This window comes from Dunckerocampus dactyliophorus, chromosome 14, assembly GCF_027744805.1.
Source record: "Dunckerocampus dactyliophorus isolate RoL2022-P2 chromosome 14, RoL_Ddac_1.1, whole genome shotgun sequence".
In the NCBI taxonomy this organism is placed as follows: domain Eukaryota; kingdom Metazoa; phylum Chordata; class Actinopteri; order Syngnathiformes; family Syngnathidae; genus Dunckerocampus; species Dunckerocampus dactyliophorus.
In genome coordinates this window covers 16833868-16852661 of record NC_072832.1, presented here as the reverse complement: position 1 = coordinate 16852661, position 18794 = coordinate 16833868, and the positions used below count along the sequence as shown (strand labels likewise).

At 42.6% G+C, this 18794-nt stretch overlaps 1 protein-coding gene across 2 annotated transcripts; it reads right to left on the bottom strand.

Annotated features, from left to right (window-relative positions):
- Positions 1-1697: 1697 nt before the first annotated feature.
- Positions 1698-10318, bottom strand: LOC129194344 (cytochrome P450 1B1). 2 transcript variants are annotated; one of them, XM_054799512.1, is made up of 4 exons: positions 10275-10318; positions 8114-9544; positions 7043-8047; positions 1698-5304 (listed from the first exon to the last, which is right to left on the bottom strand). In XM_054799512.1, exons 2-4 carry the CDS (start codon positions 8119-8121, stop codon positions 4701-4703), a joined length of 1617 nt encoding a protein of 538 aa, XP_054655487.1. In that variant the 5' UTR covers positions 8122-9544; positions 10275-10318; the 3' UTR covers positions 1698-4700. The 2 variants fall into 2 exon arrangements, with proteins under 2 accessions (XP_054655487.1, XP_054655488.1); XM_054799513.1 differs by having other exon boundaries at positions 9405-9544.
- Positions 10319-18794: the final 8476 nt, after the last annotated feature.

The following is an 18794-nucleotide window of genomic DNA, read 5'->3' as shown; positions in this document are numbered from 1 at the left end:
CACGTCGAGCAACAAAACACGATGCTTTTTAGAGGCAGGGTCATAAACTAGAGTTCTTTTTGGATGAAATGTCTGAACTTCTCCATATTTTCAACCATGCAGTACATAAATAAATGTCAAACTGTTTGTTTCTTTTTACAGGAGTACACTTTCACAAAAGATGTTTACTTTAGAGAAGTAGTATACGTTTGTTTGTTGCCTCATGTTGATGTACACTATTTTTTATGACACCCTGACCCTTGTTAACACAACTAAACAGAATATAGCCCAAAGCGCTCTTATTGTGAAGGCCAGAAGTGTGTTTAAAGTTGAGAAAGTTCATTGACTGTTGCTAATTGAGACTTACTGTTCAAATGATAAACTTGCCTAGCCGTAGCCGTAGCTCCTGTCATTTATTTACACTGAACTTCCACATCAGCTAGCATCCTGAAGCCCTCGGTTACATCGGCATGAGACAGATGTCACTGACTTCACATGACTTCCCTGATTGTGATTGCTTAGAGGAAGTCCAGCTTAGGGCTTCAAAGACGAGATACTGTTATTTCTACACCATGAATGTGTGAACGTTAATCATGTTGATTGGGCACCCTCCTTTTAGCATAATATCATTGTGTTGCTCTTATTTCTGAAGTTAAGCCAAACTTTTTTTTCTGATGCTGGCTGGCTTCTTCCTTGTTGGTGTTCGCAGCTATTTCTTACGATCGGCGAAGTGGGCGTTGAATCTATGAATCGAAATAAAAACATTTGAGACTCAATGCCCAACCCTAGATATAACACACATTTAAAAATCAATAACAACAGGTATGGTGTTTGACTGTTGTTTGACTTCAAATTCGCCATGAAAACCCAAATTATCCTAAGATTCGGAGAATATATCTACCACAAAAAATGTGAATTTACTTACTGACACTGACAGATCGACTGCAAATACAAGACGAATGACAAGCGCATTTGGCATCCATCCAGCCATCAATTCTATGCCGCTTATCCTCATTAGGGTTGCGGGGGTATGCTGGAGCCTATCTCAGCTGACTTCGGGCGACAGGTGGGGTACACCCTGGACTGGCCACCAGCCAATCACAGGGCACATATAGACAAACAACCATTCACCATCACATTCATACCTATGGACAATTTAGAGTCGCCAATTAATGAATGTTTTTGGGAATGTGGGAGGAAACCGGAGTACCCGCAGAAAACCCACACACGGAGAGAACATGCAAACTCCCAACGGAGATTCAAACCCAGGTCTACCCAATCTCCTGACTGTGACTGTGTGGCCAACATGCTAGCCAATAGACCACCGTGCGACCCAGTATGAAAACAATGTGGCAAAATATAATTTAGAAGAATCTGACGCAGTGAATGCCGTCTTTTGGAAATGTGAACAGGCTCGGTCTGCTCGAGTGGTCGAGCAAAAGCCAGCCACACAATAAGTGGGCCTCATATGAAAAAAGGTATTTAAGAACAACAGAAACTCAACAAAAAATGCACCACAACAATATGGAAACAATGTATTCCATGGTGTAGTTCCGAGAGGGAGGGTTCTTCCTAAATACAGCGGTGTGAAAAATTGTTTTCCCATTCCTGATTTCTTATTTTTTTGCATGTTTGTCGCACTTAAATGTTTGAGATCATCAAACAAATTTAAATATGAGTCAATGACAACACAACTGAACACAAAATGCAGTTTTTAAATGAAACGTTTTATTATTAAGGGAGAAAAAGATCCAAACCTACAAGGCCCTGTGTGAAAAAGTGAAACCCAATAACTGGTGTGTGTGCACGTACTCCGTCTGTAGGAAAAGCCAGCCATATTAGATGAAAAGATAACAGTATCAATGTGTTTTGGTGTCATGAGCACTTTGAGGCCCTGTCCCACTGTGCCATTTAACAATTCCGTCGGAAAAACATAGAGGTACATTTTTTTGGAGTTTTTAAATTTGTTTTTAAGGTGGTTTACAGATGGCGCTAGTTGTTCCAATGTTTGGACATGTTCAAAATTTCCGACAGCCAGCTTTGGCTAGCCGCTGCCGTTTCTCACATGGTACTCTGGCGGGGGTTTTTGTTGCTATTTTTAGCGTTAATCCCACTGAAGTCACCATACACAACACAACAACACTTCAACAAGAGTAGGATTAAAAAAATCATGTTTTCACAGCCATGACATGTTGTATACTCATATGTTTCATGGAGGCAGCCCGCTCGTCGTCACGCTCCATGTCCTGCAGGGCAGCTTATGGAACTCAGCAAGTTTCTTATGCAGGACCTTGAAGTGTGATGGTACTCCAAAATAATAGTATTCCAAGATAATCATGATCCAAATCTAAAACAAAGCGATGTGGCCTGTCGGGGAGCTACGACCGTTGAGGCGATTGGTGGAGCGTGGTCTTTTAGAATACGCTAACTAGATAATAATTCAGACGTATTTCAGCCGTTTCTTTCACTACATATACTTGTAGACGTTACTGATGCTGTTCTTTCTACCCTCCATGTCCAAAAAAATTTAATTTGCCGCCATATAACATCGTCTGACATAAATATGAAGAAGGCAGTCTGGGATAGAGCCTTTAACAACATGGATGGCTGCCTATGATGTCTGGCTCAGCATGAAGTCTTCAGCTTGAATGTGCCAGTGATAAAAGCAGCATGATGGCAAGCATATCAGGAATCATCTACTGTACTTTTATCACACTTTGTTATGCACTCTGCAAATCTCTGGCTGATCAAGCACGAGATGTCCCTGTCAGGGGAAGATAACAGCTGGATCTCCCAAACACTTCCCCTTTGTTCCTACTGGACCTGGCTCAGTAGGTAAATGTGCTAACTGTGTCAGCGTGCTTTGAGTGCCTTGGAAGTGGAAAAGCCAAGTGAAAGCCCATTTACCGTTTATGTTGACGATGAACGTGATGATGATGAAGTTGAGGAGGAGGAGCGTGTCCAGTCACATTGGTTTGTTATGATGCTGATCGCACTCTGCTGCTACTCCAGCGATTTGCTGTTTGGTGGAATTTAAAGTTACAGTATATTGTTTGGTTTAATGTGATAGGAAGTGCATTACTGTAAAGTTCACAGTACATAAAATGGTTAATGATGGTTTCATCCTAAATTTGATGGTGCTCTCTCTTGTCTCGCTGTCTGTCACTTGTTGAAGGAGTCACCATCATTAACATCTACAAGCCTCCCCCTTCACCAGCGTCATGTAGATATCATCCCTGCTGTTGTCCCCCCTTGCATCTACGCTTCAACTGCCACAGCACCACCCGGGGATATACTGTAACTCCTCCAACCTGGATGGCACTGCACTGGAAGACTTCCTCGAAACTCACTGTAACAAGTTCACAGAGCTGGTGGAATTGGGCGCAGTCAGCCTTCCCCCACCGTTATCCCCCACCCCTGACGATGCCTACTCAGTCTTATGCAAACTCCTCATTACGTCAGCCAAGAACTTCATTCCTGAAGGATGCTGTCGCCAGTATATCCCAGCACGGGACGTAGAATGTGAGTCACACTACAGTGGAGAGTAAAGTGATTGGCGCTTGGGTGGGGGCATGTCCAGACAAGAACGGTTTCGCTCTTTTGTATTGTCAAATGACAGTCGTTAAGATACAATTGAATGGGGCCTCTGCCAGCCAACGGCAGTCGTTTGGGTGGTATCACCATCGTTAGCAATCCATTCAGATGTAATGGTGGTCATGGACACGCCTGAAACCAAGGTTGTCTATTTGTTAGAGGCTAAATGTCTACATCTTTTAAGAAAGGACAGCATTGTAGGTGGGGGAGAGGTGGCGTCGTAGACCTCACACTTTGATGGTTTCTCAACTTTAACGTAGATGCCTCCACTCTTTTCAGCTTGGATGTGATGCGAAACGTCTTCCAAGACAACCTACACAGCCCAGCTGTGATCTATTAAATGCCCTGAGAGTTGACAGTAGTCATGTTGCTGTTTTACGCTGTTTTGCAATAATGAGGAAGTTAACAATCGTACAACACATCAACATAAACAAAACCGAGTTGTCATAGAAATGATCCCTTTGCGTCTCAAACTTTATGTAGACAAAAGCTGCCAACCATATGTCGACGTCGACTTAAGTGGGCACTTTTTAGTAATAAGAAGAATGCGGTGAACATGCCGAGTTGGTTCACGTAGACGGTCTGTCGACATAAGCAGGTTTCCACAAATGAATCGCATGCATTCATACAGCAGCTCACAAGCTAATCATGTTTGTAGCTTTCAAATAGCTTTACTATTGGCAATATTTGGCATTACGTAGGCCTATCTTACATGTCAGCAGTCATACATCCCAACATACTGTATGTCCAGGGCTGAAAAATGCTCTATGAGCTCATGTGCCGGGTTGTACACTGAGTCACTGTTAGGCAGGAGCTTGCATGAGAAGGTCTTTACCCCAGTGGGCACTCCTGTAAAGTGGACATTATCTAGATGCACTCCAATAAAAGGACCACTTTAGGATGTCCAGTGCCGCCTCCATGTCGTCCTTCACTTAGATGAGTGCAGGTGTTTTCTGCAATGTCCAGAGTCATGTGTCTGTGTGTCCCAATAACACATACATTCGCTGTAGATTAGCCATTGGTAATCATGTTTTATTCTACACCCGCCTTGGAATTAACATGTGGCGTATACATTTCAGCTCATAAATATTTAGTTCTTGTGTCTTTTTATTTGTCTTAATTTTTTTTTAGGAGTCCGAGGGATCTACCTTCATGTCCTCAGCAAAACTCTGACTGGCCGCATCTTCAAGCAGCCTCATGTCATCCCGCAGCGAGACAGCTATGGAGAAAGCGTTGGGTTTCAGAGTCAGCCCGTAGGTGTAGGCGAGGCCGGGTGGCTTGGCCGGGTCTGTGCTGATGTTGCACTGGTGGGCCAGCAGGGCGGTGAAGAGGAAGAGGTGAAGCTTGGACAGCTCCTCTCCGATGCAGCGCCGCTTACCCATAGAGAAGATGAGCACAAAGTTGCACAGGTCCTTGTTCAAATCACCGTTGGGGTGCAGGAAACGCTGGGGATCGAACTTCTCCGGATTTGACCAGATGGTGGGGTTGTGATTGGAGGACCACTGGTTTACAAAGACAACTGTGTTCTTTGGTATGGTGTATCCATGGATGGAGGTGTCCGTGGTCGTGGAGTGAGGGATGGTGAGCGGCACGAAGCTGGTGAAGCGCATCACCTCGTAGATGAAGGCCATGACATACGGCAGCTGAGGCTGGTCCTCGATGGACGGGAGACGGCTGCGGTCCACCACCTTGTCCACTTCTTCCTGGAGACGCAGCTGCAACTCAGGGTACCTTCGGTCACACGGTGAGACCCACATGTTAGAGGACGTACTCGTAAGTGCTTTTAGCTTGCACGTCCAATGCAATCAACACAAGTTCAAAGTGTAATTTCAATCATACACTATTAAAATGTATTTAATTTTCATGTCCCTGGGTTTTCACTCAGTCCTGCTACCCAAGCACATTACCCCCTCTGAAAAATGTGACAGGAAGTTGCATCAATCAAATCCTCTGCAGGATGTGGAAAGGACAAAAGTAAGTTGTTGTAACTCATTTATTCTTTTGTTTTTGTAAATTTGATGATATTTCAAGCACACTCATGTTACCTAAATATTTGGAATGGTTAGGCTAAATTAGCAATATACAATTGACAAATGATGATATTCTCCCCCACTCTAATGTTGCATAACACATCCTGCATTATGAACGACTAAAATCCAAAAAGTGTGTTGTGTGAGAGAAATATTCATGAAATATTTGACATGTTTTTGCATGATGATGAAATATAATATCATGAACAAAAAAAGCAGTAATGCCGCCATGATCTGATGTTCCACTCCTATACTGTTCATTGCCCTGAAGGGTGGAGTATGTGCATGGTATGTGGGCATTTCTGCCATATGTTGTTTTCATTGCTATCGTGTCCGTTAGCAGTTCAACCAATTTGAACCCAATCAAACTCATTTGGGATGGGTGGGCAATTACTTTTCTCTGTGCTAACTAGTAAAATATCAAGGGTGATTTCATGGACAAAAAACTGTGCAAAAACAAAACAGAAAGTGTATGCAGAATGCTTTTATGTCATCACCATACAAGCCCAGCCTCTACAGGGCATCTCTGATGCATTTTTGAGTGAATTGCACCCTCTTTATTTACAAATTATTATTATGAAGCATTTTCCCAAATTTTACCATCCTTACTTTTACAATCCCCATTGACAATAATATTTTTTTAATTTAAAAAAAATTAGATTTTGGCATTCACAGGCAGTCGCATGAGATGTTTTGGGTTTTTACACCAAATGCCCTTTCTAATGCAATCCTGGTTGGGAATCAAACCGAGGCTCCTTGCCATTAAAGGCAGAAGCTTGGACCATAAAAAAAGAAGTGAAGGAACCAAATTTGTGAGAATCATTTTCCTACACTCTTCTACATTCCATGGCAGAGGGCATGGGTTCGATTCCCAGTCAGGGTTGCGTCAAGAAGGGCATCCGGTGTAAAAACTAAGCCAAAACCATTCATGTGTTTGACTTGCAGTGGTAACCATCTGCTAACCGAGGCCAAAAGCCATTACTTGTCTGAGTGGTGACGATCACAGCTCATGAGGCCATGGAGGATAAAGTAGCTAGAGTCTGGTAATGGTCCCACTGTCACCTTAAACAATGTACGAAGCACCCAGTCATATTGAACTGATGTCATCCCTTCTGTATATACTGTTCACTGTTGTCTTAACAAGGCATGGTGGCTGGGGATTGCTATGATATGCGGCAATGCTTTCATTTCTATTGCTTCTCTGGAACAACTCAGGAGTTCAAGAATGAGATCAGGGCATCACAAAAGCATCCAATCACTCCTGCTCATACTGTTTGGGGTTGCTATGATATGCTGTGATGTAGCATTTACACTCCTGTTATTTATTTGACACTTTTTACAACACAACAGTATCTCATCGCACTTAGCAAGCGTTCATATCTGTGTTATTTTCAAAGTGAGCATCGTCAAGAAAGGGGAGATGGCCAAAACGGACTTACTTGACAAGGATGAGAATGATCCATTGCAGGGATGTTGACAGTGTGTCTTGACTTGCACCAAATATATCTGCAACAGTGGCAGGCACAACGTCCTTCTCTGGTAAGTAGCCACTTTGATCGTGCAGTTTGTCCACGGCCACAATCAGAGCATCGGTCATGTCCCTAATGGTGCTCAACTGCATGGTTTTCCTGTGCTCCTTCACTTTGTCAAGAATAAAGGCTCCAAACTCCCGGTTGAGGGTTTTAAAGTTATCGTACATGGTTTTGATGGGGTTGGGGAAATACTGGAGCCAGGGCATCACATCCACGATGCTCCCTGCGCCCACAGTCTCCGTGAACTGGTTGTTCCTGCCCACCACCTGCAGGAACTCCTCATCCTCGTAGGGGTACCTCTTCCCAAAGCAGACTGCGCTCATGATGTTGGCAGTGGACACCACCAGGTAGGTCATGGGCTCGAAGAGCTGCTGTTCCTGGGTTTTGGCCAGAAAAAGGTGCAGAAGTGCTTTAAACTCACAGAGGATGTGCTGCTCGAATGTCTTTTTGGTCAGCTGGTTCCCCGTGGAGAACATCCTTACAGTGGAGTGGGCCACCCTGCGGTGCATCTTCCACCAATCCGACGTGGTGTTGAAGGCAAAGCCGTCCCCGTTGGAGATGAACTGGAAAGAGGCGAAGTTGGGTCTCCCTGCAAACTCCGACCCCTGTTTGATGAGCGCCTGCTTGATGGCGTCCCCGTTCAGCACCACCACGGTTCGAGAGCCCAGTTGAATCTGGAAGATGTCGCCGTATTTCCTCACCATGCGCATGAAGTACAAGTGCGGCGCGCTGCCGAGTTGCACCGCGTTGCCGATAATGGGCCAGGCGAAGGGGCCCGGGACACACGAGCCCGGGCGCTGCTGGAGCCAACGACGCACTTGGAAGGACAGCAAGAGTGTGACACACGACAACAAAAGGGCCGTCAGAGCCTCTCCGCCGCTCTCTTCCAACCTAAGAGCCATCTTGAGGATCCTACAAGGGACGACATCAGTGTCAAACGCACATACATGACATCATCTGTAACGTGCATTCAAATACCTGCCCATGTCCTTAACTTGCAAAAAACTCTGAAATTGAAATAAACTCTTTGCAAAAAGTGTATTTTGCTCAGCAACCCATGAATGTGTGGCCTGCAGCCTGTTGCTCTCTCTGCTTTAATGTGCGCGCTTTTACGCATGCTTTGCAGTGCCAAGGCTGCAACATCACAGCCCGACAGCGTCTGTGCGCCGCTTTGATACTCTTTTTTTTTTTTTTTTTTTTTTTTTTAGGTGTTGTTCCAGAGGGTGTCACCTCACCCTGCGGATATCCCCTCCTCCAAAACAGCACAGCTACCTCCCTTCAGCTATACAATACTGGCAACAGGCGGCATTGTGCACCACTGTGTGTTGAAACGATGCATGCAAAGGAAGAGTTGGTGCATTAATTTAAATATTTAACATATATGCAGTATATATAGTGACTGGCATTATTATTACTAGTGCATTTGAGGATAGTGGTTACATTTGCACTGTTTGAAATTATTTTGCTTTAAAATTATTACCAGTTTATTTGCAATGTCGAAATGCATTCGTTATTCATATTAATAGTTTCAACTTTCAAATGCAGTAAGATTATAATAGATATAAAAGAATGTACATAATTTTAGATGTGTATTGCAGTCAATTGTTTTTTTTAAATTATTATTTACTAATAATTCACATGTGCAGCTATTTAAAAATTACATAATAACTTTTCGACGTGCAATGTTTTACTTGTTTTTGCTGGATACGTGCCACAGGCCACATGATCAGGTATAGGCTACTTGCACAATCTAATAAATCCAATAAAAAAAGCTGTACAAAGAGAGATGGCTTTATGTCACAGAATTACTAGTTAGAAATCGGATAGACATCTGAATACTTAATTAATCTCCAAGAGAAAATTCCCATTAGAATTAGGCGAGAATTAGAAACAGTCTGGCATGTGCAGTTTGCATCATTTCACCACCTATATTAAACATGTTACTAAATTGGTAAAAAAAAAAAAAAGGCTGTCATTGTTAGAGAGGGAGCGTTAAATACATACAGTACATATATATACATAAAGTATATGTATCTATACATATACAGTATATGTATAGATACATATATATTGTATATACTGTAAGTATACACTATATACCTGTGTATATATATGTACATATATATGTGTATATATATATATATATATATGTGTGTGTGTGTGTGTGTGTATTGACTTGCACTGATCCTTGATTGTCTCATGTAATTTTTTAAATCCCCCAACGGTACTAACAGAAGCATGGTGAAGGATGAATAAGATATTTACTTACCTGATTGTGATGAGAAGGCACAATTAAATGGAAACTTGGGTGTCCTTTTCAATCACGGCCTTGTGAGGGGTTTGGGGATCCACTTCAGCACCGCGGACAGCAACTTCCATCACGGTGAGGTCCACTGAGCCCCACTTTTTCTGTGATTATTCATTCATAATAGTATTGGAACAATTTATTAACATTATTATATTTCAATTTGGCGCTCTCCAGGCAATCTAGTATGCGTTGTACATTATACTGTACAATGTTTCTGTCAGGTTCTTATCCCTGTATTTATTCAGCTATCTATATTCTCTTTGTTTATCGTCATGTAATTTAGTTTTCTATTTATTTTGTCAGTATAGTTTTGGTATTTTCATTTATTCATGTAATTATAATGTAGTTAATTAATTTTTGTATGATTATTTTGTGTATTCATTTATGATTTAATATTACTATAGTCATCATTTATATAACCACTTAATATCATTTTAAAAATGTGACACGTTCTCCATTTCGAAAAAGGCCACATTTAAACACAAACTATCAGTAATTGTTGAAACATGGAGACAAGGGTAGGATTATATAAGCTCTGCTCCGGCCTACCCTTTTTCAAACATGAATTGCGCACGTGTAAACATATTGATGTTCCCCAATGTAACTTTTTTGAGCATGCTTGAAACGAACAAAACCATAACCATCCTCTTAGTCCATTGCATGTACGGAAATATGCTTCACAAAAGACATACTAATGCAATATATATATATATATATATATATAAAACATTATATAAATAAATAATTGTCACATACTGATAAATAGACCATGCAGGAGAATGATGATCCAAAAAGAACAACTGGTAGTGACCATAGAGTGATTTAACTTACCGGGTGTCCACTTTTCTTCCTTGATGATCCTCTCACAAGGTAAGATGTTAGTGTGGCTTTTTTTGTAGTTCAGGAAACTGGTCCAGGAGGGTGGAGACAAGAGTGAAGTGGACCCAGCCTCCTTCACTTGCACAGTTTATAAACCAAATGACCAAATGTATTACCAGATGTATCTTTACATTTTCTGGGGGTCAATAATCACATTTTATTTTAACCTTTTTTTTCCTTCATTTGTTGTAGAATTTCTCACACACATGCACACACAGACAAAATATTATTTATATATAGGTATTGTACATAGCTATACGTATTGTGTGAATCTTATTGTTTTTTGTCCGCTAAATCCCCGCACATTTCTCAACCGTTTCAAACCAATCCATCGTCAAAATGTTCAGCTCATTCAAGCACATTGGCTTTTCATAATATTTCCACATTTACTGTAATTTCATATTTCATGTGACAATTTTCCCTTGAAAATGAATGGAACATTTATTTGTCGCCCCCTGCTGGTGAAGGATCATATTACATTTTCCATTACTGTAACAGCCTGCTTATTCGACTGGGTGACACGGCTCAGGAGGCAGTGTTGTTTTCCAACCCGATGGCTGCTGGTACGATCCTCGATCCGCTGTTGCCAGCTCCTCAGTAAGAAAAGTAGCTAATGCCTGTTGGAGAAGTCGCTGGATGGCGTCATCGGCTAATTTGCATATCACTGCAAAGCGCTTTGAGTGCCTTGGAGGTGGAAAAGCGCTATCTATACAAGGGAAAGACCATTTACCATTTTAACACTTGCATATGACGTAACAGATGCTGTAGGAAAAAAGTATAACCTTAATTACGTTTAGTACTGTAAATAAACTTTATTCTTGCTTTGTTAATTTACTACTGGCCATCACTTCATCAAAATAAAATAATTTTAATTTGTTATCTCGGCCAGTGCCTGCCACCCTTTATCTTGCAGTTAGGACTACCTGTTTTATTTATCACACAACATTTTTCCATCACACGTTCTGACACACTGACAGGGAAGTGACTGAGTCCGAATGAGGCTTGAGTGTAATGCATAGTAATTTAATGAAGATTAAGAAACATTTAATTTTAGATCCCGCTCTGTAAAACAGGGCAAGATCCACCCCGGCAGCATCGCGCCTCATGCATGTGTGATTTATGGATGCGTGGAGCTCCAGTGTCTTCTCAGCGTGCCGCGGAAGCTGACTACACACTGATGGCTTGTGACTGCTTTGGGGTGGGGCGGACCTCTCAGCAGCACCCGTTGCTGCTCAGTGAGAACAGAAACTGCAGGACAATACGGGCTTTCACTTTTAAGTCCCCAAATACCGGAAAACTCTCCAAAAACTGCAGAAAAAGTCGCTTGTCGCTTTTGAGAAAATATGTTGCCAAGAGGGTTTAGCGACAAAGACGCCAATGCAACACAGCCTCCATCCCGCAGTAGTCATTCAACTTATGTATACATTTGTTACTGTCCAACCTCTCAAACTTCATCGTTTTTTTGTCCGCTAACTACTCGCACATTTCTCAACCGCTTCAAACCATTCCAACTTCAAAATGTCCAGCTCTTTCAGGACATGGAGGCTATCTATCGGGACTTTTCAAACAAAATTCCCACATTTTCCATAATTCAATATTTTCTGTAACATTTTTTTGTCCCCCCCTACTGGTGAAAAAAATCATATTACATTTTAATTACTGCAACAGCCATAGAGAATAACTTCCGGACGGCTTTGAAGAGATTTTGGACCACCGTCCGCTGTCTCAGGAGGGAGAGGCAGTACACTGTCAACGCAGTGTATGGTGGGGATGGTGTGCTGCTGACCTTGACTCGAGATGTTGTGGACCAGTGGAAGGAATACTTCGAAGACCTCCTCAGCCCCACCGACACGTCTTCCACTGAGGAAGCAGTGCCTGGAGACTCCTTGGTGGGCTCTCCTGTCGCTGTTCAAGAAGCTTCTCGGTGGGAGGGCCCAGGTGGTAGATGAGAACAGAGTTCTTTAAGGCCTTGGATGCTGTGGGGTGTTGTGGTTGATACGACTCTGCAGCATTGTTTGGACATTGGATTGTCAGACAGAGGGGTGGTCCCCCTTTTTAAGAAGGGAGACCGTATTCAGGGATTCTAGAGAGGAGGATCCGCCGGAGAGTTGAATCTCGGGTTCAGGAGGAGCAGTGTGGTTTTTGTCCTGGTCGTCGAACTGTGCACCGACTCTACACTCTCGGCTTGTTCCTTGGAGTGCATCGGAGTTTTCCCAACCAGTGCACATGTGTTTTGTGGACTTGGAGAAGGCATTTGACCATGTTCCTCAAGGAATCCTGTTGAGAGGGCTCCGGGAGTGTAGGGCACCTGACCACCTAATTCAGGCGGTTCGCTCCCTGTACCGGTGTCAGAGCTTGGTCCGCATTGCCGGCAATAAGTCAAACTCCTTTCCAGTAAGGGTTGGACTCTGCCAGGGCTGCCTTTTGTCACCGATTCTGTTCATTACTTTTATCGCTATTACTTTTATGGACAGGCGCAGCCAGGGCGTTCTGGTCTGGTGGGTGCAGGACTGGGTCTCTGGTTTTTGCAGATGATGTGGTCCTGTTGGCTTCATCAGGCCGTGATCTTCAACTCTCACTGAATCAGTTCGCAGCTGAGTGTGAAGCCTTTGGGATGAGAATCAGCACCTCCAAGTCCCTCGGGGTCTTGTTCATGAGTGAGGGAAGGGTGGAACGCGAGATCGACAGACGGATTGGTGCGGCGTCTGCAGTGATGCGAACTCGGCATCAGTCTGTTGTGATGAAGAAGGAGCTTTGCCTCTTGGCTTAGCGCTTTCTTCATCAATTTACTGGTTGATTTATGTTTCTACCCTCACCTATGGTCAGGTGTTTTGGGTAGTGACCAAAAGGACAAGATCGTGGGTACAAGTGGCCGAAATGAGTTTTCTCCATAGAGTAGTTGCGCTCTCCCTTAGAAATAAGGTGAGAAGTCATCCGGGAGAAACTTGAAGTACAAACGCCTGCTGAGGTGGCTCGAGCATCTGGTAAGAGTGCCTCCCGGACGCTTCCCTGGGGAGGTGTTCAGGGCACTACCAACCAGTAGAGGGCCTCTGGGAAGACCCAGGACACGTTGGAGAGACTATATCTCTCAATTGGCCTGGGAATAACTTGGAATCCTCCGGGAGGAGCTCGACAAAATAGTAGGCAAGAAGCAAGTCTGGGCTTCTCTGCTTAGGCTGCTGCCCCACGACCTGACATCGGATAAGTGGAAGAAGATGGATGAATGGATTACTATAACATCCTGATTATTTTACAGGGTGACATGCTTCAGGAGGTCCTGTGGTTATTTCCCAGCCTGATTGTTGGTGGTCCAGTCCTCAATCCCGCCGTGATCATTCCCCTTATTTATACATTTCAACACTCAGTCTGCATTTTTACTTTCCAACCTTTCATATTCCGCCTTTTTTTTTGTCCACTAACCACTCCCACATTTCTCAACCATTTCAAATCATTTCAACACCAAAATTTTCAGTTCATTCAGGACATTCAGGACATGTAGGCTATCGCATTTTCTATAATTCAATATTTTCTGTGACATTTTTTTCAGTGAAAATGGACAATTTCAATGTCACCCCCTGTTGGTGAAATTCCATTTTACATTTAACATTATATGTGTGGCGTGACTCGGGTTGTAGAGTGGTCATCTCCCAGACTGACTGTTGCCGGTTCGATCCTCTGTGAACTGTCTGTGAATAGATTTCGCTGCATTTGTCGAATATTTCAACATTCATTCTACATGGCAGTTCAGCTTAAGCACTCACACGCAATTTCTACTGAAATTGCTGTTATACTGTATATATTTATTTATGTAGACAATATATTATTTATATAACAACAGCTTTGACCACAGCTTCGAAATGTGCTTTCAGAGTAGCTGATGCCTTGTTATACTTGTTTTTTTCTCGTCTGTTTGAATAACATTCACTGTTTACACTGTCGCTTTCTGTAGTCACTTGTCACTTGTGTCTGTCTCATCAAACCTACTGTACACTCTTTCTTCTGAGCATCACTTATTCCTGCTCCCTTCACACACACACACACACACACACACACACACACATTTCCGTGTCCTTAAAGCCTGATCATTTCATATGAACCCACTGACTTCTCTTTAAATGTAAATGTATATCACCTCTGTTGTACCGCAATGAACAAACCATTACCACCGTGGCCAGCGTTGGTCTGAAATGTATTTTGTATATGAGCACACACTCGCAAACAAGACAGAAAGTCTGTGTGATTGTAGGAGGGGAACTAGTGATCCTGAACATCCCACGGTCATGTCACTGACTTTTTCTTTTTCAGAAGGGCTTTTGTTAAAATACCACACTCTATAATGCCTGTTCAATCCATAACAATAATCTCTTTCTTCTACAAGTATTTAGTTTAGTTTTGACTTGCGAGCAATGCTGGAAATGAAATGGCGTTTTTTTTTTGTGTGTATTTTGTTGTGTTCCGGTAGGAAAGGTGATAGTCTATTGTCACTGAGATGCAGTGTAATTCAAGTCTGCTCCGTGTGCATGTCTGTTTTGTCTTGAGCCTTGTGTCGTGACCCATTAGCATTTTATACCTGCCTTTTTTTCATAAAATGTTTTTATTTCAACCCCTCTGTTCATGCATAAGCCTACTTGAGCTTGTAAACCTCGCATAGTTTAGTGTTTGTTGCTTAATCCACTCATAGGTGCTGCAAGGTGACTGCACAGCCGCTTTGCACAGCCTGAACAGCAGTCCCGCTTCCCTCTTGACTGACAGTTCAATTGCTCATCGCGTGTGAGTGAGAATGGAGGTCAGGGAGGAGTTCACAGGAAGGTGTGTACAGGTGATGATTTGCACCGGCAGCAAAGGTACATTTACATTGTGAGGTTTCTGGCCTGACCACGCAGCTTCATTTCTCGCCCTTCATATTATTCCACACAGGGGAAGTTGGAGCGACTTTGCACAGGAAGTTGTGAAACAAACCCATCCATTACTTTGATTCATGTGGGTCCTATACACATGACCTCCAAGCACACACTCGGCTTATCTTACTCTCCACATCAGGGCTGTGAACCTGTGGGGAAGTAGACGGGGCTCCTGTTGGAAGAATTTTAGTAACACGCAGTTGTCACGCACATGTGCTTCATCATAAGGATGTCAACACTGACAACTTCACTAAACCCGGCTCCGCCTCTGGGGACAATTCATGAACGTGTTAGCATGAGAAAGAAGATGACAGGGTATTTCAAGTTTTTGTTCTGACACATGAATTAAATCAAATTTAATGAAATAAACATTTAAAATGAGACATAGGCAAACTATATTTAATATATTACATAATTTATTTAATTAGATTTTTTTTTTGATTTGCAAAGCTATTTTTTAAGTATTATCAAAATTATTCCAATGGTTTCTGAAGCGAGAGATTCTTCACTTTGCAGTGATGCACAGGTCATTACTGTAGTCACAGGAAGTGCGTCACAGCAGCTCCAGGCAGAAACGAAAGCAAGAGTCGGCTGGGTCTGTGCGCAGAGCAGCTTGAGCCTGCGTGTCATCAAGGGTCAGACAAGCAAGCTTTTGAAGACTTATTGTAGTTCTGCAGAAAAGTGATATTTTATATTTTATGGGTGTTTTTTACCGTTTGGTTTTGTGTTTCGTGGTGTAGTGTTGTTTGGCCCTTTTTTGCTGATCATGTTTTTTTTTTTTCAAGCACTGAGATTTCTCACTTCGGCGGCACCATGGTTGCTGTGTGACGCCAAAGTGAAACTTATATACGGTGGTGTGAAAAAGTGTTTGCCCTCTTCCTGATTTCTTTTTTTTTTTTTGCATGTTTGTCACACTTAAATGTTTCAGATCATCAAACAAATTTAAATATGAGTCTTCATGTTGTTTTTCTTCAGCCATTCAGAGGTGGACTTGCTAGTGTGTTTTGGATCATTGCCCTGCTGCAGAACCCAAGTTCATTTCGGCTTGAAATCATGAACAGACAGCTGGAAATTCTCCTTCAGGATTTTTTGGTAGACAGCAGAATTCATGGTTCCATTTATCACGGCAAGTCTTCCAGGTCCTGAAGCAGCAAAACAGCCCCAGACCATCACACTACCACCACCATATTTTACTGCTGGTATGATGTGCTTTTTCTGAAATGTGGTGTTACTTTTACACCAGATGTAATGGGACACACACCTTCCAAAAAGTAAACTTTTGTCTGGTCAGACCACAGAGTATTTTCCCAAACGTCTTGGGGATCATCAAGATGTTTTCTGGAAAAATTGAGACGACCCTTAATGTTCTTTTTGTTCGGCAGTGATTTTTGTCTTGGAACTCTGCCATGCAGGTCGTTTTTGAGCAGTTTTTGAGCAGAGTCATGAACACTGACCTTAACTGAGGAAAGTGAGGCCTGCAGTTCTTTGGATTTTGTTGTGGTGTCTTTTGTGAACTCTTGGATGAGTTGTCGCTGCGCTCTCGGGGTAATTTTGTTTGGCTGCCTACTCCTGGGAAGGTTCATCACTTTTCCATGTTTGAGGATAATGGCTCTCACTTTGGTTTGAGTCCCAAAGCTTTAGAAATGCCTTTATAAGCTTTTCCAGACAGATAGATCTCAATTACTCTCTCTTCTTTTTCTCCCTTAATAATAACAATTTCATTTAAAAACTGCATTTTGTGTTCAGTTGTTTTACATGTGACAAACATGCACACAAAGAAAGAAATCAGAAAAGGGGCAAACACTTTTTCACACTCCTGTAACTTCTATACCGTTCCTCTGATTCCATTTGTTCATTGATCATCTTACATTACCATTCAATAGCGGTGAGTACCGAGACATTTTATACGTTAAAACTAGGGTCTCAAACTAGCAGGCCCTGCACCATTTCCAGTCTATCGGGACATATTTTGTGGCCCTCTACTCAAAGGTCAGTATGAGTGTGGTCCGCAAAGCCTGAGCAAGTTCAGAGGCACTTGCAGGGGCAAGCACAAGCCGACACTGAACTCATCGTAAGCTTGTTAAAAAATGAAATTTCAACTTTATGCTCCTAAAATGACATTATTTTTCCTCTTAATATTCGAAAGAAATTCACATTTCCAGTGACATTATTCTCGTAAAATTACAACTTTTTCCTGTTACAATTATTTGCTCTTAATCTTTTGACTTTATTCTTTTAACGTTACTCGTGATTTTTCCATTTTTGCTGTTGCTGTATTTTTCTTTACATACTTTTATTGTTTAATTATATTTTTAGAATGTGCCGCAGACCGCAAATAACCCCCGGGCCACACTTTGGATACCCTTAGGTTAGATCCCTAGTTTAGACTGACTTCCGCGTTTGGGCACTGCTCAGGGACAGATACGACTGGCAAAAATGCTGAGGATTGGCCAAAATGTACGGGGAAGTTGAAGGGATTGGACAAAGTTGGACAAAGTCGGACAAAAGTTGGACAAAAATTGGACATAATTTGCAGAGATTGCTTAAATTTGCGAGAGCTGATGCGATTGCAACATCGCAAGATCGTGGAAGGTCTAAATCCTTCGTATTCCATATATATAATTCACAATGCACACCATTGGCATTTGATCTACAACTTAAAGATTCATAGAATAAAGCTTGCAAATAACAAACACTGGTCAGGACGAGTTATCAAGTTATCATTATGTTGCTGCCCTCAAATGTCCTCAAATTCACATAAACATGTCAGTCACACACACACGAGAGTTGTACGTGTGGTCCCGTCTTGTTAATGACTTGCTATTGAAGATGAATCAACCCGCCGCCGTGTCATCATCTGGTTTGGCGAGCAGTCAGAGAGGTTGAGCGTCAGGGCGAGCTCTTCACTTTGGTCCGACAGCGGAAACCTCATTACGACCGAATGACCCCTGGACCCTCCAAACGTCAAACAACCCACACACTCACTCCCACACTACTGCAAATTCTGTGTTTTTCATTCTTTACACGGTCTGCCATCTAAATTCTAGGGATGGATGCTAATGAGAATCCTGATGACCTTGCAGATGAAACGAGCCCTCATTGAGGCACTTTTTGGGGCTTTTTTGTTGTTTTTGTCTGGGGCAAGCGGTGCTGAGGCCGTTGCCAAAGCGTAACCACCAGCCCGTGAAGGCGTCTCCCCTCCGTTCTCACACTAAAAGGGCATTTTCCCCCTTGAATTCCGAATAGAAGTGCAGGTCGTCTTACCGGAGGAAACCCTTTTCAATCCAGTTGAACTCTTGCTACTTCTTTGCAAAGAATGGGCAGCTTATTACGAGTCCAGTCGCATGACTGCGCATTTCAAACCCATGCCAACTAAAAAGGGCTTTGCTTGAATCTTCTCTGCTAACTGCCATCCGTCAATGTTTTTAATGGCCTAATTGAAGGGACTGACGAGAACGCCATGAAAAAAAATTGCTGTGAATAGCTTTTAATCAACGCCGACATTTTTTGTGGTCATAGGTTACTGTATCAAAGGAATGAATTGTGGACTTATGTGAAAGTGAATGTTGAT